General features: G+C 52.8%; 4 protein-coding genes across 4 annotated transcripts in view; 3 read left to right on the top strand and 1 right to left on the bottom strand.

Moving 5' to 3' along the window:
- EAH_00037470 (TPR domain-containing protein, putative) overlaps positions 1 to 2,661 on the top strand; it is a gene marked incomplete at both ends in the record, with an annotated part of 7,022 nt that extends 4,361 nt beyond the window's left edge. The window contains 5 exons of the mRNA XM_013395521.1: positions 162 to 251; positions 417 to 494; positions 737 to 932; positions 1,086 to 2,345; positions 2,477 to 2,661. Coding sequence (XP_013250975.1) covers positions 162 to 251; positions 417 to 494; positions 737 to 932; positions 1,086 to 2,345; positions 2,477 to 2,661 — 1,809 coding nt within the window. The remainder of the gene's footprint in view (positions 1 to 161; positions 252 to 416; positions 495 to 736; positions 933 to 1,085; positions 2,346 to 2,476) is intronic.
- A 788-nt stretch (positions 2,662 to 3,449) lies between these two features.
- Positions 3,450 to 4,027, top strand: EAH_00037460 (hypothetical protein; the record flags this gene model as incomplete). Its single annotated transcript, XM_013395520.1, has 2 exons — positions 3,450 to 3,665; positions 3,797 to 4,027. 2 exons carry the CDS (start codon positions 3,450 to 3,452, stop codon positions 4,025 to 4,027), a joined length of 447 nt encoding a protein of 148 aa, XP_013250974.1.
- Positions 4,028 to 4,141: 114 nt separating this feature from the next.
- EAH_00037450 (gamma-tubulin complex component 2, putative) lies at positions 4,142 to 11,099 on the top strand (the record flags this gene model as incomplete). Its single annotated transcript, XM_013395519.1, has 9 exons — positions 4,142 to 6,009; positions 6,505 to 6,560; positions 6,861 to 7,000; positions 7,257 to 7,726; positions 7,967 to 8,087; positions 8,207 to 8,428; positions 8,824 to 8,864; positions 9,158 to 9,642; positions 9,769 to 11,099. The coding sequence occupies 9 exons, from the start codon at positions 4,142 to 4,144 to the stop codon at positions 11,097 to 11,099; spliced, it is 4,734 nt and encodes a 1,577-aa protein (XP_013250973.1).
- A 4,021-nt stretch (positions 11,100 to 15,120) lies between these two features.
- EAH_00037440 (growth-arrest-specific protein 8, putative) lies at positions 15,121 to 18,158 on the bottom strand (the record flags this gene model as incomplete). The annotated part of the gene is made up of 7 exons (XM_013395518.1): positions 15,121 to 15,846; positions 15,990 to 16,068; positions 16,375 to 16,540; positions 16,661 to 16,781; positions 17,264 to 17,602; positions 17,726 to 17,859; positions 18,116 to 18,158. 7 exons carry the CDS (start codon positions 18,156 to 18,158, stop codon positions 15,121 to 15,123), a joined length of 1,608 nt encoding a protein of 535 aa, XP_013250972.1.
- Between the last annotated feature and the right edge of the window lie 661 nt (positions 18,159 to 18,819).

The following is an 18,819-nucleotide window of genomic DNA, read 5'->3' as shown; positions in this document are numbered from 1 at the left end:
AGCCCTAAACCCTCAGCGCGACATACTCGCGTTTGCAGTGGCGCAAGCATATATATATATATATATATATATATATATATATATGAGTGGTTATATGTGTGCTGCTGCTGCTGTGGCTGCTGCTGTTGCTGCTGTTGCTGTTGTTGCTGTTGCTGCTGCAGGCCCTATTTTATTACTTGGCAGCAAGCGACGCACTGCCTACGGAAAGGAATGTCTACTTAGCTATGGGGCGGCTCTTTCATGACTGCGGTGTACGTACACCGCAAACCCTAAACCCTAAACCCTAAAACCCTCTCTTGGCTCTTTACGCCTTCCTTTGGGAATTACATTCAAGGGTTATGCTTAGAAACCGTAGCGCTAGGGTTTGGGCCAAGGGTTTAGGGTTTAGGGTTTAGGGTTTAGGGTTTATGCTGCAGTTTTTCACGGCGGGTATTGAACTGATGCAAATCGCTTTGAGGCGGTGGCCTCGCGATGTTCGATTTGCTTACAACTTGGTAAACCCTAAACCCTAAACCCTAAACCCTTTTCACTTGTTGTATAGTACAGTAAACCCTAAACCCTTTTTTTCTTCTGATATAAACACCCATAGCCCCTAAATCCACATTTGCTTTGAATGCTCTTTCTTTATCGAAGAATATAATAAATAACTTAATATATTATTTATTCATCTATACATATATATTTACACTTATTTATTTATTTATTTATTTGTTATGATGCTGCGGTGTACGTGCAGGGTTTTCTATGCGACGCGTATCAGACTCGCGCTTTGGGGCTGCGGCAGCAGTTGGAAACGGCAGTGTTTATACACCACGTGAAGCATGTTGTAGAGACACAGCAGCTGTGCATGCAGAGGACTCAAGCTATTAAAGCTCTCTTTGATGGGGCCCCCAATGCCCTCAGTGCTTCTCTACGCCTTCAAGCCAAGCTCGGTAAACCCTAAACCCTAAACCCTAAACCGTAAACTTGTATGCGTGCAGTCTCATCCTCTGTGCTGTGCAATTCATCTTCACCGTGAGCACCACTCAAGAGGTTTAGGGTTTAGGGTTTAGGGTTTAGGGTTTGGGGTTTGGGGTTTGCTGCAGAGTTTCGTCCTTTGTCTATCTTGGCATCAGAAGAAGGCCCGAAGTCTCTGGTGTCAGCAGCAGCAGCAGCAGCAACAGCAGCAGGATATCCCTTTTGCTGGAGCAGCGACGGTCGCATGCTTCCTGTTGCAGCAGGGCAACCATCAGCAGCAGCACCAGCACCAGCAGCAGCGTCAGCAGCAGCAGCAGCAGCAGCAGGAGTTGTTGTTATTCCTCCTGAAGGCATTGAAGATATTCCTGCTGCACACGGCCAGATGGGTGCACATCAGCTGTCTCGAGAAAGAGTGCTTCACCATATTAACCGTATGGTGCCTATCTTAGAGCTGCGGTGGGTGACGCAGCAGCGGGAGCAGCACGAGCAGCGGCAGCAGCAGCAGCTGCTGCTGCTGCAGCAGCAGGAGGAACAAAGACGCATGCAAGAAGAACTCATGCTGCAGCAAGAACGCCAGGTGGAGCAGCAGCTAGCAGAAGAAGCCAAAGCAATTGCTGCTTCGTTGCCGCTACGCCCGGCTCCTGAAAACCTAAAGCAGCAGCAGCAGCAGCGGCGGCAGCAGCAGCAGCAGCAGCAGCAGCAGCCCAAACGCAAACAAAAAGAAAATGATAATTTCATAGATGATTCCATCGAGGGAGCCATCAGCGACGCCGAAGATGAGGTGTCTAGACACCGCAGCAAACGCAAGAGCAGCAGCAAGAAAAAGAAGAAACAGAAAAAGAGAAAAAAGCATAAACATACAGAACAAGAGGGTGATTATGAAGAAGAATCTGCAGGAGCAGCAGCAGATGCAGCAGAAGACGAGCAGCAGCAGCAGCAGCAGGAAGAGGAGGAAGACACCCCCAGCAGCAAAACTAAAGAAACACGCAGGCTCATACGCGCAGCTGCTTCCGATCAGGAGGATGACTCAGACACTGCAGCAGCAGCAGCAGCAGAAACAGGTGAGGGCCCTGCGGCAGCTGCAGCAGCGGAGGAAGAGGAAGCAACAGCAGCAGCATCAGATGGAGAGAAGTCTCAAGCAGCAGATGTTGCTTCAAATGAAGCAGCAGATGCAACAGATACCGAAGAAGGCAGCAATTCAGCAGCAGCAGACGCAGCATCTGAGGCAGCAGCAGCAGCAGAAGCAGCAGCCTTTCCCCCACTGCAGCGTTCAAAGCGCCCTCGTGCTCTTGAAACGGATGAGGAGGAAGACAGCGAGCAGGCTGTTGCTGCTGAAGAAGAAGATGAAGCAGCAGCAACAGCAGAAGCAGCAGCAGCAGCAGAAGGGGGTGAGGAAGACTCGGAGGCCTCTAATAATGCTAGGCGAGAAAAACATCGCAAAAAGCATAAAAAGCACAAACACAAAAAACATAAACAAAAAAAAGATGCACACGACTCAGAATGAACTTCATATCCGCAGACATAGCTACGACTGCTGCTGCAGCAGCTGCAGCAGCAGAGGCAGCAGAGGCAGCAGCAGCAGCTGCTGCTGCTGCTGGAGCACGAGAGGCTTTAGAGCCAGAAGAAACGAAACTCGAACAACTGCAGCAGCAGCTTCAACAGCAGCAGCACCAACAGCAGCAGCAGCAGCGGCTCTGCAGCTGATGCTTCTGCCCTGCCGCCTGTCACTGTTGCTGCTGGTGCTGCTGCTGCTGCACTTGCCGAGCGAGTTTTGCTGGCTGGCTTTAATCTGTTTTGAATTTTTGGGGCTGCATGCGCAGCTGAAGACAGTGGGGGCTTCGCCTCCCTCAGGGACATCTGTTGGGCACAGCTACACTAGCTGCAGCAGCATCGGCTGCAGCAGCAGCAGCTACAGCAGCAGCATCAGCTGCAGTATCAGCTGCAGCAGCAGCAGCATCAGTTGCTGCAGCTGCTGTAGAATGGTGTGAGTAGGTGGCCGTAGAGGAGAGACAGCCAGGCAGCCCCTTTTTGTTTCAGGTGTACAGACAGCTGCGTCTTTGGCTGTCTCCTCAACGAAGAGTTAAAATAAACATCGAAGTAGAGGAGACGAAACATCGGATGCATGCGCAGGTGTATGTGCATACACCAATATATATATATATATATATATGATATATATATATATATATATACTTTTTGCATGCACAGAGGACTGAAGTTCATTTTACAGCGTCGATAGTTCAGTCAATTTACTATTGCATATTTGTTAGATATAGTTTAGGTAATATACATGTTATATATATATAACTATCTATATATGTGTATAACTATATGTACATATATATATATATATATATATATATATGTACATATTTGTGTGTACAAACAAATGAGGGCATCTTCGGCTTCAAAGGGCGGTGCGTAATTCGTCATCCGAAATAAAAATTAAAAATTCTGCATTTTGAATTTAAAAATAAAACAAAGAAGAAATAATGCACAGACAAGCAGGGCTCACGAGCGGCAGCAGCAGCAGCAGCAACAACAACAACAACGGTAGCACAAAGAACAGCCACAGCAACAGCAGCAGCAGCACAGCAGCAGCAGCAACAACAGGAGCAGCAGCAGCAGCAAAAATGCCTGAAGAAATGCTGCAGCAGCGCAGCAAATGTCTTTTGCATGCATGCAGCAACCCCACCCATAACCACCATGTCGGCGCTGCTGCTGCACGTTAGCAGACGTTCCTGTTGAGAATAGTTTCTTATAATATAATATTAATATTATTTTTATTTTTTATTTATATTCTGGTGTTTGTTTGAGATATTTATATCCACGAACTCAGACTCCGCTACCTCGTACGCTGCAGACGTGTCGGTACACCCCAAGGGAGCCGACGCTCCCTCTGCAGCAGCAGCAGCAACAGAAGCAGCAGCAACAGAAGCAGCAGCAACAGAAGCAGCAGCAACAGCAGCAACAACAACAACAGCAGCAGCAGCAGCAACAGCAGCAGCAGCAGCAGCAACAGCAACAGCAGCACCAGCAATACGAGCAACAACCGCAGCCGCATGAGTAGCAACAGTGGCAACACCCGTAACCTCTGCAGCAGCCGTGCTAGCAGCTGCAGCAGCAGCAGCAGCACCTGCAGCAGCAGCAGCAGCGCCTGCAGCAGCAGCAGCAGCAAATCCCAATGCCGCGGCAGCCGCTTGCTTCCCCTGTGGAGCTGCACTGCTCCGTGGGTTTGGTCTCGGGGCAGCGTGGCGGTCATCAGTATTTGACTGTAGACGAGACGCATGCAGCAGCAGCAGCAGCAGCGGGAGGCACAGCAGCAGCAGCAACACCTGCAACAGGCCGTTTCGGCAGCTATACACCCCGTACTACAGCAGCAACCGCAGCAGCAGCAGCAGCTGCTGCTGCAGGAACAGAAGTCCCCTGCATCGTCTCTTCAAGCCCTCCCTTTCCTAACAGCCCCAGCAGCAAGCTGCTGCTGCTCTCCACCTATCCTGCCCACCACAAGAAGATCAGCAGCAACAGCAGCAGCAACAGCAGCAGCAGCAATACAGTCGGATCATCCACTTCCTGCAGCCATGGAACGGAAGTGCTGCTAGCATTTCTGGGGGCCCCCAAACAAAATGCTGCAGCAACACTGTGGCTGCTGGGGGCAGCAAATGGGCGGGGCCCCCCTCCTAAGGTTGTCTATTCGGCTGCAACAGCAGCAGCAGCAGCAGCAGCAGCAGCGAATGGCATTAGTAGGACGCATGCAAAGCAAGATTGGGGCCCCGGGACGCCAGTTGTTGCGAAGCAGATATGTCCCGCTGCAACAGGATCAGCAGCTGCAGCAGCAGCCGTAGCAGCAGCAGCAGCAGCAGATTCGCGGTTGCGGTGGAAGCTGCTGCGCCCCTCTTTGCTGCCTTCCCACTTGCTGCCACAGCGGCTGCAGCAGCTGCAGCAGCAGCAGCAGCAAAACCAGCAGCAACCCACGGAAGATGTGCTGCTGCAGCACGGGGAGGAGTTGGTGCTGCAGAATCAAAAGACAGGGGAATTCTTATCGTTGCAGCTGCTGCTGCGGCCGCAGCAGCACCCAGCGCAGCAGCAGCAGCAGCAGCGCCGCGTCTGTCTTACCCCTTCACTTTCTTTCGAGTCCCCTCCCGAGCAGCAAACAGCAGCAGCAGCAGCTTCTGCTGCTGCTGCTGCTGGGGTGTACGTACACTGCGGATGGCATATAGAAAAGGCAGGGATACCCCATTGCAGCCTCTCCTTGTCACGATTTCCTGCTGCGCTGCTCGCGCCCAGCTTGTGGGATGCTGCAGCAGCAGCAGCAGAGGTGTGGGGTGGCAGCAGCATTGCTGCTCTACTGCAGCAGCACGGGCTTGCTGCTGCTGCTGCTGCTGTGCCTCCGGCCCCTCCGCTGCCTATGGAGGAGCAACAAGAGCTGCTGTTGTTGCAGCAGCAGGGCAGCAGAAGCAGCAACAGCAGCAGCAGCAGCGAGGCAGAGTTTGCTGCAGCTGTGAACTGGGGCCCGCAGCAGCTAGCAGCAGACTGGCCGGTGCTACCGCATGCAGTAAGAGAGCGGCTGCTGCTCGATGAGTTGCTGTCGCTGCTGCTGGGTGTTGATGGAGTGCTGCTGCGAGTAGTAAGGCAGCCGTACTTCGAGGAAGAGGAGGAGCAGCGTGCTGCGCTGCAGCAGCAGCAGCAGGAGCTGCTGCTGCAGCAGGCGCACGAGGCGGATCTGCAGCAGCAGAGCCAGAAGCAGCAGCAGCAGCAGCAGCAACTGCTGCAGCTGCTAGAAAGGCATCCATATGATATAAACAGCAGCAGATGCTCATTACCGCCTTTGCCTTCGTTTTCTGTTTGGCTGCACCCGCTGCTGCAGCGAGAAGAAGACAGCAATGGGTCTTCAAGCGGCGGGGGTTTGCAGGGTTTGCTGCAGCAGCTGGCAGCAGCAGCAGCAGACGTGCGGCTGCTGCTGCATGCGCAGCAAGCAGCAGGTAGCCGCCTTGAGGAGATGGGGGCAGTGGGCGCTGCACTCTTCGCTGGGATCGGGGGTTTTATTAACGAGTTAGGGTTTAGGGTTTGCTGCTGGGAGACAAGCTGCAGGCAGGGTGTGCTGTCTTTGCAAGGTTTACGTGCTGCTGCTGCTCCTGCTGCAGCTCTTGCAGCAGCTGCTGCTGAAGCGGTTCGCTGCTGCTGGGGGCTGCGAGGAGGGGCCCTGCTTAATACGCTTGAAGCAGCAGCAGCAAGAATACCAGCAGGAGACAGCAGCAGGCAGCTGCTGCTGCTGCTGCAGCAGCAAGCCATGAGCCCCCTTGTTCATTTTCTTCGCTGCTGGCTGCTGCAAGGAGAACTTCACGATGCATACAGAGAGTTCTTCATACGGTAAACCCTAAACCCTAAACCCTAAACCCTAGCCTAGAGCTAGCTACCGTCTGGGCGTCTACCACCCCCAGGAATACAACGCAGGCCTTTCCAAGCCTTTGTTCACAATGTGAGAGTCTAGGGTTTAGGGTTTAGGGTTTAGGGTTTAGGGTTTAGGGTTTAGGGTTTCTTGTGCAGCGATCGGACGGAGCAGACTCGAGATCCACTTACGAAAGAATCTGCAGACGACTGCAGTAAGGGCTCTCGTTGCTGTTGTTGCTGCTGCTGCTGTTGCTGCTGTTGCTGCCTAAACTTTTGCGGCTGCTGCTGCTGCTGCTGTTGCTGCCTAAACCTTTGCGGCTGCTGCTGCTGCAGCCTCCTTTTGCTGCAGCGCGGGTTTTGCACAACCAGAAGCAATTCCACCGATTGCTGCTGCTGCTGCTGCTGCATGAGCTCCGCTACTGCAGCAGCAGCAGCAGCCGCTTCTGCGTGCATTGTGGGCGTTCCCCTCCACTGCCTCTGTGCTACTGCTGCTGCTGCTGCTGCTGCTGCAGGTGGTTTAGGTGGTTGGCCTTGGGAGTGGCAGGAGCGTTTTGTTATAGAGGATTCCTCTGTGCCGGCTTTGCTGCGACCTGCAGCGAGGCAGCTGCTGCAAATTGGGCGCTGCATTCGGCTGCTGCGCGATTGCAAACAGGTGTGGGGAGTTGGAGTGCATGTTCCGCTGCCTGCTGCTGCTGCTGCTGCTCCGCTGCTGCTGGCTGCTGCTGCTGCTGCTGCGGTGTCTTTAGCAGCAGGTGGCAGCTGCGCATAGAGCGTTTTTGAGGTATATGTACAGTTTCCTCGCTGTACACCGGGAGGAGGGGGTTGCATTATATGTAATGTCTGACTATACTAATGCTGCCGCTGCTACTGCTGCTGTGCTGCTGCTGCTGCTGCTGCTGCTGCTTCAGCCGTGGCCCGACATGAGCCGCTACTTTGCCTCGATGCGGGGAGATAGCAGCAACTCGTTGTTGCTGCTGCAGCAGGAGCTGTCTTCCGCTGCACTGCCTGCAGCAGCAGAAGCAGCATCTGCTGCAGTGTATGCCATGCTGGCATCTCCTCTGGTATTAGGGGACCCAGCAGCAGCAGCAGCAGCAGCAGCAGCAGACCACCCTGCAGCACAGGGCTTCCTTGGCTTCCTAAAAGGTCTTAAGGCCCTCTGTCTTGGAGGGCGTGGAGATGTATTTGCTGCATTCTTAGAGTCGTGCGACCCCACAGCAGATCCGCTGCAACAGCAACGTGCTGCTGCTGCTGCTGCCGCAACGGCCGGCAGAGGCATAGAAGCGCAGCAGCAGCAACAACAGCAACACCTGCTGCAGCAAATGCATGTTCTAGAGGCCCGGATGGATGCAGCAATACGAAGCGTCACTGAATACGAATGGTCCGTTGCTGCTGCTGCGGTCTCTCCCACTTCTGCTGCTGCTGCTACTGCGGTCTCCGTCACTGCTGCTGCTGCTGCTGCTGGCTCGACTACACTTGCTGCTGTTGCTGCCCAAGTTCTGTCTGCTGGCATTTGTGGTTGTGCGGTTGTGCTGCTGTCGCTTTTTTTGCTGCTGTTGCCGTTGCGTTTGCTTTTATTTCTTTTGCTGCTACTTTTGCTGCTGCTGCTGTTGCTGCTTAGGCTGTGCGATGACTTGTCGCTGTCTCTACACCCCGTCGCGAGTTTGTCAGAGGCCGCGCAGCTGCTGCACCGAGCTGCAGCAAAGCCTCAGCTGTATGCACAACTCATTGCTGCTCCCAGGGTCTCTCAGCAGCAGCTGCAGCAGCACCCTGTGGACTTCGGGCCAACAGGTTAGGTTTTAGGGTTTAGGATTTAGGGTTTAGGGTTTAGGGTTTAGGGTTTACGGTTGTGGATGCACAGGCCTCTAGCGTGCCTGGGGCCCTCCATGGTGGCAGTTCAGCAGCAGCTGCTGCAGATATCTACCGCCGCCTGTGTCTGAGTCTAAACTGTCGGGGCCCGCTGCGGCTGCTGTTCTCAAGGGAGACAATTGCAATATATCAGTTGGTGTACAGACAGCTGATGCAGCTACATTTGGCTAGCCGGCAGCTAGCGCTTGTCTGGCGCGACCTAATTAAGACAAAGGTATGCTGCTGCTGCAGCTGTTGCTGCTGCTGCTCTTGCTCCTGCTGTTCGTGCTGCTGCTGTTCTTGCTGCTGCTGCTGTGCCGCGCATCGTCACGTTCTGCTCTCCTTGCTGCGAAACAGCAGTAGCAGTTGCTGTTGCTGCTGCTGCTGCTTTTTTCGTCCTTTGGCCTGGTGTCTCCCAAAGCAGCAGCAGCAGCGGGAGCTGCTGCTGCTGTTCTTCTGCTATTTGGCTCGTTGCACCATGTGCCTTCCTGCGGGGAGTCGTGATCGCTGCTGCATTTGCTGCTTCTGCTGCTGCTGCATTTACCGCTGCTGCTGCATATGCTGTTGCTGCTGCATCTGCTGCTGCTGCTGCTTCTTGCTTGCTTGTTTGTAGGATTTGTTTGGCTTCAGGGAGGCCGGGGCGCACTTCCGTGCTGCTCTGAAAACGAGGGGTCAAATGGCTTACTTTGTCTCTTGTCTCCTTTCTTATGTCTCTAACGATGTATATTAATCTTAAACAGACATTTAAGCACACAGACTTTAGGTGTACAGACAGATAAGCTGCCTGTGCTGCTTTTGCTGCACGTACAGCTGAGAGGTCACCATGCTTGCGTTTGCTGCTCCTGCACTTGCTGCTGCTTCATTTGCTGATGCTGAACTTGTTCCTGCTGCATTTGCTGCTGCTGCTGCTGCAGGTGGTGGATGTTGAGTTTGGGCGGCTGCTTGCGTTTTGCTGCCGCGGCAGCCCCAGCGCGGAGTTGCTGCAGCAGCAGCACTTGGAGTGTATGCGCAGCATCAGCAGCGGCTGCTTCCTAGAAAGCCCCACAACCCTTCAGAGCCTTAACAAGACGCTTGCGGTTGTGTTGACGTTTGCTGTACATACACTGAAATTCTCATCCTTAGCCAGGCGGCCGCAGCTGCTTGCTGCTGCTGCTGCAGCAGCAGACGGCGCCTCTGCTGCTGCAACTGCGCTGCTGGGGGAGGAAGAAGCAACTGCAGCAGAAGATGCAGCAGCGGCAGTTGCTGCTGCTGCCGCTGCTGGCGCAAATGACGGCGCAGAAGGCGTCGTTGCTGAGGCTGTAGCAGCACAGCAGCAGCAGCGGCTGCAGCAGCAAAGACGCAGGGACAGCAGACTCCAGAGCTTCCGCTGTGCTGTTGAGGCCGCAGGCTTTGGGTCAATGCTCAAAACGGCGCATGCAGCTTTCGTCTCCAGCCAAAGAGAGTTCGTGGGTAAGCAACAGCAACAGCAGCAGCAGTAGCGGCAGCAGAGAACAGCAGCAACTATAGCAGCAGTAACTGCAGCAGCAGCAACAGAGTTGTATTGGATGGGTTGCTGCTTGTGTTTGCTGCTTGCAGCTCGCCTCTTTCGTCTTGTACAGGGATCTACAGGTTCTGCTGCTGCCCATTTGCTGCAGCGGCTGGAGGTTGGCCTTGCAGGGGAGAGACACGTACCTTTAGGTGTCTCCTCACCTCTAAGCGCGACTCCCCGCTATGAAGTGCACAAAGCTATTTCTGCTGCTGCTGCACCAGCTGTTGCTGCTGCTTCTGCTGTTGCCCCTGCTGCTGCTGAGGAAAATGTCACGAGGCTGAGGGCCGCCGCTCCTGGCGGAGGGCTCAGCCCCCGCTTCGTGCAGGCCTCTGCAGCAGCACAAACAGCAGCAGCAGCAGCGCCAGCAGCAGCAGCAGCCGCAGCAGCAGCACCGACATCGCTACCAACCCCACGTACGGAAAGGCTAGTGGGTAGCCCAGCGCTCCTCTCCACACTGCACCAGCAGCAGCAGCAGGAGCTGCAGCCGCAGATACACCAGCAGCAACTGCAGCACCAAGCACGGCAGCAGCAGCACCAGCAGCAAACACCACTTCCTAGCGCCTCGTCTGCTATGCAGCAGCTTCTCCAGATAAGGCAGCAAAAGCTACAGCATGAACAGCCCCAGCAACAACAGGAGCAGCAACAGCAGCTGCTGCAGCACCGATTTCCGCGGGCCCCGAGGGCGTTAGGTTCCGTAGGGCCCCCAACGTTGCAGCGAACGACAGCTGCACCTGCTGCTGCTGCTGCGCCTCCGCATGCAATTACTTCCGGTCTACGCAGCAGCAGCAACAGCAGCAGCAGCAGCAGCAGGGCACCCTGGCCCACTCCACCGAGGGCAGGAACTAGTGCAGCACAGACGGCAGCAGCAGCAGCCGGTTCTCGCAGCAGAAGCGCAGTACCAACTACAGCAGCAAACAGAGGCAGCAGCAGCAGCACCACCACCAGCATAAGATATAATCTCGGGCAGCAGCAGCAGCAGCAGAAGCAGCGGAATCAGCGTGAGGCTGCTCCTATCAGCTACGCCAGCAGCAGAAATCCCGTGTCACGCAGCAGCAGCAACAACAGCTTTGTCAGTGGCTCGGATACTGAAGAAGACGCCCCCAACAGACCAGCAGCAGCACCACCACCACCACCAAGGACAGCAGCTGCTGCTGCTGATACAGGAACTGACGCAGCTACGGAGGAGGCCTGGAGCGACGCACCTACAGAGCCGAGCGACTTAGAAGCAGAGGCTCCAACGCACCTCCAGCAGCAGGAGCAACAGCATTCGCTGCAGCAGCAGCAGCTGCTGCAGCAGCGGCGGCAGCAGCTGCCTCCCTTGCAGCCAACGCCGCTGGCCCAAGCCCAGGCGATGCTTAGGCGCCTGCGGAACCAGTAGATACTTCTCAGCTATCCAGCTAGCTAGCTAGTTAGCTAGCTAGCCAGTTGACAGCCAGCTAGCCAATTAGCTGGCTACTTCGCTAGTAGCTAGCCATGCAGCTACCTAGCTACCTGCCTTCGGGAACCCCCAAAACCTCAAGAATGTCGGCCCTAAGAACCAAGGGCTAAATACATGGAGCTGCAGAAGAGTTGCTGCTCCCTTCTCTACCTATCTATCTAGCTCGCTAGCTAGCTGTCTAGCTGGCTAGCCACTGGCGAACTAGAGAACTGGCTACGTACTAAGCTACGTCGCGTGCTTTCTCAAGCAGCCGCGGCCCTCTGACTAGCAACTAACCTGTCTAGCCAAGTGCTGCAGTGCAGCCAGTGAAGGAACAGCTAGCTGATTCTCGTAGCTAGCTGGCCGTCATAGAGAGGCTGCAGCTAGCCATACGCTGGGGCCTTATCCAGAACACGCATCAGCAAACAGTGTGTTAAGCGGCAGCTGCTGCTGTTGCAACTGCTGCAGCCGCTGCTGCTGCTGCAGCTGTTGTTGCAGTACAGCAAACAACAAAAAGCCTCAGCTGCCCAGACTGCACCTCTGCACGCACAGCTAGCCAGCTAGCTGGCTCCGCTGCTACCCTGTTGCTGCGTCATGCAGCAGCAGCAGCAACAGCAGCTTTATAATGGGCGCAGCTCTTAAGGTGGTATATCGGCACAAGCGCCGCCTTAAGGCGAAGCATCTGGACAGCTAGCTAGCTGGCTAGCTAGCGGCTAGCTAGCTGTCCGGCTAGCTAGCCTAGCTAGCTGGTTAGCTAGCTCTCCAGCTCAGTCCTTCACTTGCTGGTCTGGTGGGGCGAGAGCCCCTAAGTTGGTCACGGAACGCCGGGATAGCATGTGTAGCTAGCTACCAAGCTAGCAGGCTAGCTAGCTAAGTGGCTAGCTAGCTCGAGTGCCCGGAAGGCGGCCGATTAGCTAGCCAGCTGGCTAGCTAGCTACCTAGCTGGCTAGGGAAGCTTAGTCTTCATAAGCCTCTGTGTAGGTCTCGTCCCATGTGTATTTCAGAAGCGGCGTCTCCTGCAGCAGCGAGAAGCTCAGCAGCAGCAAATGATAAGCAAGAGAAGCAGAGGCAGCAGAGACAGCAGATATAGATGGAAGGAGACAGACGAGCACTCAACAAAGCCGGCTATACACACCAAATGAAGCAGCTGCAGAGAGGAAAAAGACAAAAGTTTATCTCGGAAGCGTCAGAAAGTGAGGAGACAAGAACAATAAAAAAAAACAACAAAAACAGACAAATTGTCTCAGATACAGAGGCAGTCACCAGCAGCAACAGTAGCAGCAGTACAGACACAGCTGCGGCAGCATCCGGACTGCCAGCAGCAACAGATCCGCAGCAGCAAGCATGGCAGAACAGTATAAGCAGCAGAAGCAGGAGAAGCAGCAGGAGTATTTCAACAGCAGCAGTAGCAGCAGCAGCAACAGCAGCAGCAGCATACGAGGCACTGATGCAGAGGGGTGGGTTTGTCTGTGACGCATGTGATGTAAAGCCCCATAACAGGGATGCAGGTCCCGTCTCGTAGACGAGTATGCATCTTGCCTAGCTGTGCATCCATGAGATGCAGCACGCGGTGAGCCAAGTCGTCCGTCTCTTTAAAACGCACCGGCTGGAGCAGCAACAGCAGCAACAGCAGCAGCAGCAGCAAGGCCGGATCAAGCGGAGGCGACGTACCGAGTACAATGATATGTGAAGCAGTAACAAACATTAGAAGAATATGAAGCATCACGCTACGGGGCGGCAGTCTTCAATGGCGTCGCATGCAGAAGCAGCAGCATCAGCACAGCAGCAGCAGCACCTCTGCAGCAGCAGCAGCGACAGCAGCGGCAACAGCAGCAGCAACGAGTGTTCTTACAACAACACGCCCCAGGCAGAAGTTGGTTTCTTCAATAAGCCAGTCGTCGCTCTTCTTTAGAAGTTGTTCAGAGGTAACTTTCTGCCCCTGGTAACTCGCGAACGACCTCACGGAGGTCCCCAGAGCACCAAGACCCCTTAAACCCCCCGAATGGGCCCCCAGAGGGGCCCCCATAGGGGCCCCCACGCAAGCTAGCCTACGGAGGAGCGACGACATGACGCGTTAGCTGCGGCGGCTGCCGCTGCGGCGGCGGCGGCTGGGCAGGAACGAAGAGGCAAGGAGGAAAGCTGAAGAGTATGTGAGTGTTTAAAGAGAATGCAGTCAAGAAACTCTTTTTTAGGCGCAGGTTTGCACTCACTGGTCTGTCGTTGAGATGAACCACCGAAGGTATGCATGCCTCGGTATACACACGGGGCTGCAGTGCCGTGCGCTTGAACGAGCGTCAAACTCAGCGATAAATTAATGTAAAATATAGGGGAAACTCGGGTGGAAAATCTTTTATTAAAGGATGTAGAGACGTCAATTAAGCTAGATTGAGCAGAGACACCGGCGGTAGTTCCCCAAATGCAGCGCTTTCCTGGGAACCTTCACTAGTAGAACACTGAAGAGTGCAGCTGCTACTAAGACCGGGCAAACAAAGCCGCAATTATTCACAATAATTTAATGCGTATATGTATGTGAACAAATGAAACTCAAACTAGATATTAGTGAGTTGAATTCAATATTCTTTTGGTGTGGCGTGTTGTGCGTAGCTGCGATGCAAGGAGGGTCCTCTATCAAGAGCAGAGCAGAGCGCAGCTCTGAGCTCGAATAAAGCCGACAGACTTTAGAAGGAATTCCCCCTAAACAGATGTTCTCCCCTCCTGGACACCGCGGCTCACAAGCCAGGATAGGGGGTGGCTGAAAGGGAGTGAAGCAGGCCTGCCACGGGTTGCATCGTTTCGTGCTGCAAGGCAGCTCCAGATGCAAGTATACCGGATCCATCTTTTGATGCCTGCACTAACACTGTAGACAGTTGTTATACACTTCCTTGGCCCTGAGTAGCCAACCTGCGCAAAAGTAAATGTACGCGTACCAATTTAGACGGAGCATGCTGTAGATGCCCCCTTATTGCCTCAGTTGTTCAGTGTTTCTCTTGGTTTCCCTGTAGGAGGAAGGTCACCTCAACAACATGGGCAGTAGCAGCAAGTTTGTTTTGCGTTGCTGCCTCTCTCCGCAAGACTTACCGAAAATAGTATTTCGGCCACACAGCAGCCATGTTCTCATCTCTCCTCACCTGGACCTTATAGACGCACACCTCGTCCGAGCCTTTTTCGTTGCTGCAAGTCTTCCTGATAGCAGCAGCAGCGTCCCTATGCCTGCCGCTTCCTCCACACGCGTCCGCGGCTGATGTACACACCGCGGCGTAGCAACAGCATCCCCTCCCGGTGGAGGTCCTGTTCCTGCTGCTACAGATCCTCCTGCTGCTACTGCACATGCTGCAGTTTGCATTTCTGTTTTCACCTCTGCCATCGCCGCGGTGGTGAACTCGCAGTCCATCCAATCCGCAGTTGCTGCACCACTTAACACTCCCTTTTACTGACAACACGCTAAAATAGTATGGAAGTCATCCGGAGTCCATCAGCTGATGTCGTGGGTAGAGGCTTCGCCCTTCCCAACAGCTGTGGTTACCGCGCCTCTGCTGCAGGAACAAATTCGCTGCTACCACAGCACAGTCGATTGTATCGTCTGCAATCGGCTATTCGTATATTCACAGTTCCCACAGGTGCAGCAGTAACATCAGCAACAGCAGTAGCTGGGGGAGTAGCAGCGGCGATGCGTGCTGCTGCCGTACCTTTTGAAGCAGAGGATACACAAAAGTGCCGCGGGTGCCGAAACGCAACACACGTATTCGCTAATAAATATATCATTGTATTTGACGGTGTTCCGCCCAGCTCTCCAGCAGCAGCTGCTGCTGGTGATGTAGCTCATCTTCAAAATCCCACCCGCTGGGCTGTTCAAAGGTAAAATTTTGGGAGGAGGGAAAACACGCATTGCATTGCAAAAACGCAAACGGAGTAATCGTGTGGACAAATTTCTCCAGAACATGTGTTGCATATTGCACGAATATAAATGCTTTTCCATAATGAATTAACTTCCGGTCAGCCTCCGGAGCGTCACTTGCCCCAAGTGGATATTGTCCGATCCTTTTGCTGTCGGATAAGTAATGGCCCATCCGGAAGGATGGCTGCAGCTTTTGGGAACACTTTCGCGGTCGATAGATGCTCCTGTTAAACTGCCTGTGGCTACCGATCCATCTGCCCTTTCCTTCCACTCAACTGAGGCCTGACCAGACTCCTGATTGACAGTTGTGTCTTTCCCGTCGGGCGCTGTTTCTGACGCAGAAACGGATTCGTCCCCGATATCAGGCATGCCTTGTGTCTGTTCGTACACGATACTCTTGGCTTTGATAGAAGAGTGAGGCACGTTGAGCTCGTCCAGACGATGGCGCATAAATACTAACATATCATTATAAGCCTCAATGCACCGGCGCAGCTCTTCTTTCAAATCCCTTTCACATTGGTTATGGTCAGTAATCGTCTGTTGGATAAGCTCGCAAATAGCTGATGATACTCCTGGAGGCAAATTGGGGCAAGATTGTGTAGACTGTATTCGCTGGAAGCTTGAATCTAGCTTTGCAAGCGTCTCTGTCGCTTGGAGCCTCAGCAACGCTCCGTGTGCAGCAGACCCTGCACTAGTTTCTTGATGCACATCCCTCAAACTTTGTTGCAGTTGACCAATGGAACGGCCTATTGCTTTCTTCTGGTGTTCTAGATTTCGAACCTCCATGCGCGCATTCTTTATATTTTCTTCCATCTACACGCACAATAAGTATCCTCATCGTACCTCTGGACACTCGGAAGCGCATACTGGTGCGTGCACGTTCACAGCACCGTATACAAAGTTCATGGCTTCTCTTCTGTGGCTATGCGATCAGCGGTGTTCCAGGGTAAGGATACCATTTGATTTCTCCTTTTAAGATTGCGAAGGACTAGCTTGTCTTTCTCCACAAAACGGAGCTGCACTTTGAGCCGGGCTCTGAATATTTCATGAATTACACGAAATTGTAGGTGAAGTAGTGCGGTATACACGAACTGCTAATACCGCGCTTATGTTGTTATCTTTTACGGCAGCGTAAGACTGAATAGCAGCGCAGTGATGGTTCCCAGGGATACACAACGATTTAAGGGAACGCGGGCAAAAAATAGGAATATTAGGCTGCGTGAATAGACAGGTGAGCTCGAAGGCATACAGACGGTCTCTGGTAATAAACGAAAGGGGAGCGGTTTTTGCCATGGGCATGCATGAGAAAGAGCGTTTGCAGAACAGTAGGCATCTGCTTACTTTAGGGCTTCTTGTTCTTTAAGGGGTTCCCGGATCTTTGCATTTTGGGCTGCCATTACGTCTATTTCTTTTTTGAGTCTCTTGTTATTAGCCGACATCCTCTCGTTTTCGGCCCGCAGTTTCTTGACAAGCTGCAAGTTGTCTCGTGTAATATCCTCATAGTAGGCTACAGGGGGAGGCATTCGTACAACCTACTAGTTCTCGCATATTGAATCATGGGAGCGAACCAATGAAGTGCACACTCGTGTGATTGTGCTGCCCCCTTAGTGGCTAGGAGAGTGCCTACCCTTTAACCTGCTAAGCGCTTCTTCATTGAATGCCTTGAGCTTATTTTTGTGGCAATTCTTTTGCTCTTCTACCTCGAGCAGGGCTACACTCTCGTGTAAATCTAATGATTGCTCCAATTCCTGAGTACACCAAGTTGCACACTGCGTGCAGAACAGTGGAGCCAAGACGCCGGTTACGGCAGTATGCACCCCATCGTAAACACATTAAAAGGATGTTAACTAGCTCAGGATGGCACTGGTGCCTTTGAGGTTTTTGTGTCATATACTGTCTATGAGAACTACTGAGGCCGGTTTATTTTGGTAGAGCGCGTTAGTGAGTGTTATGGCGTACTTTTAGCTCCTTGGCGCATTGTAATTTCAGGTCTTCTGTGTTTTTTTCGAAGGTCTCCCTAATTTTAGTTAGGTGCTGAGCAAAATGGGAAAAAGCAGGCATTGCTGGACATACTTTGCACCAAACCCCTTTGAAATGCACTATGCTTGAAAGGAAGGATGCTGCTAGGCAATACAACCAAAAGAGGATTCTCAAGTGCGCAGCAATCGAATGCGGCAAGCCTTCACCAGGTCTTTTGGCTGATGAGAACACACTATCAGTCGTGTCGCACTTGATCAAGTGTTTTTCTGAGGACTTCCACTTCTTCCTTTATCTCCTCAGCTTCTTTTAGAGTAGTTGCTTTGAATTCCGTGCTCCTTGCTTGCGTCGAGGCCAAGGTTTCCTGAAAATACTTGTCAGCTGCAGCTAGTAGCAGCTGAGTCGAAGTAAGCTGTGCTTCCTCTTCTAAGGTCCCTTGTACTTCTAAAACGTGTACACGGTTGTCGTATCCGGCTAGTTCCTCCAGGTGTGCAGCCTTCTCAACCGATGCTTCTCCATCCTCCTTCTTGAGAATTAGCTCCAACTTGTCACTGCATTTTTGCGTTGCTTCTCGAATTCTTGAAAGCATGGCCTACATGGAGCCCCTCTCACACTTTCTTCCAAGTTCTCCATACCAAGCCGGAGCATCAGTGTCAACTGCCATATATCTTGAAGCCTGAAGGCCTTAAACTGTTCGGCAATGCCATAAACTCACTGTTTCCAGCTGCACTTTAATCCTGCCACGCCTTGTTTTTTCGAGCAACTCGCGAAGAGCCTCTACTTCTTCCTGTGCTTTGGAGTGTAGTTGTTCGAGCGTGTGAAGCTCTTCCGATTCGGACGATTCGCCTTCTGGAAACGCGTCAGAATTCGTAGTAGATGTATCGCTGGTAACTGTAGCTTGTAAATCGGTTGCCTCCTACTTGCCGGTGCGTTTGCGGAGAGACAGCAACCCTTTTCTGCCTTGGCCAGACTCTTTAAAATATGCATCTGCTAGCATCGCGTGCAGATAAAAATGCAGACGACTGCTCGTTTCTAACAGGAAGCAGGACTGTCTAGTGCTTCTTTCGGCAAAAGAAAGCGCACAATGTGAAAAGGGCAGAGATACCTGTGACTGGCTTTTCTGTGTCCTGTGGTCCCTTCGCGGACATTTTCGGTCAGGATGTATGCGCTAAAATCAGCTATCCTTTTAGCAAGTATTGAGTCCTTCCGGGTCAGAAGAGCTGTCTGCTTACAAAAGATTTTGCTGCAAACGCGAAAGTTGTTTCAAAGCTCCTTTGCGGACCACTGGCCTATAGTGTGAAAACCTAGGGGGGACGTGTAGTGGTACGGAGTCTATTTTCGTCGACCCTTCAAAAGGCCGCCAGAAAAGACGGAGGACGGAATAAAATAAGATGCCTATATAATTTAAGCAATAAATGCGCATTAATTACTCCATGTCACATTTGTGGACAGCCCCAGAAGCCCCATGGTGCTCGTTGGCTGCATGCGTTGTCAGTTGAAGCGCTCGTGAAATATCCCAGCCAGCACCCGTAGGAAAAACTAACTTACTCGCAAGTATCTCCTTAATGCGGTGGGCATTATCTGAAGATAATGATAATATATTTGCTGGAAAATTAGTAGAGGTCGATGCACGCCAAGCTGTCCTCGTATAATTATACCGGTGGGATTGTAAGGCTTTATTGTAGATTGCTGATCCAGGATGGACGCAGAATATACTTTCGTGTTTTGGGTGACAACTTACTTAAGGGACTGGAATTGATACTCAACTAGTGCTGGAGCTTATTTGTGGGGCTGGCTGCAAGCTTATCA

The sequence above is a fragment of the Eimeria acervulina genome, genomic scaffold (genome assembly GCF_000499425.1).
Source record: "Eimeria acervulina Houghton genomic scaffold, Eah_scaff414, whole genome shotgun sequence".
In the NCBI taxonomy this organism is placed as follows: domain Eukaryota; phylum Apicomplexa; class Conoidasida; order Eucoccidiorida; family Eimeriidae; genus Eimeria; species Eimeria acervulina.
This window is presented reverse-complemented; position numbering and strand designations above follow the sequence as displayed.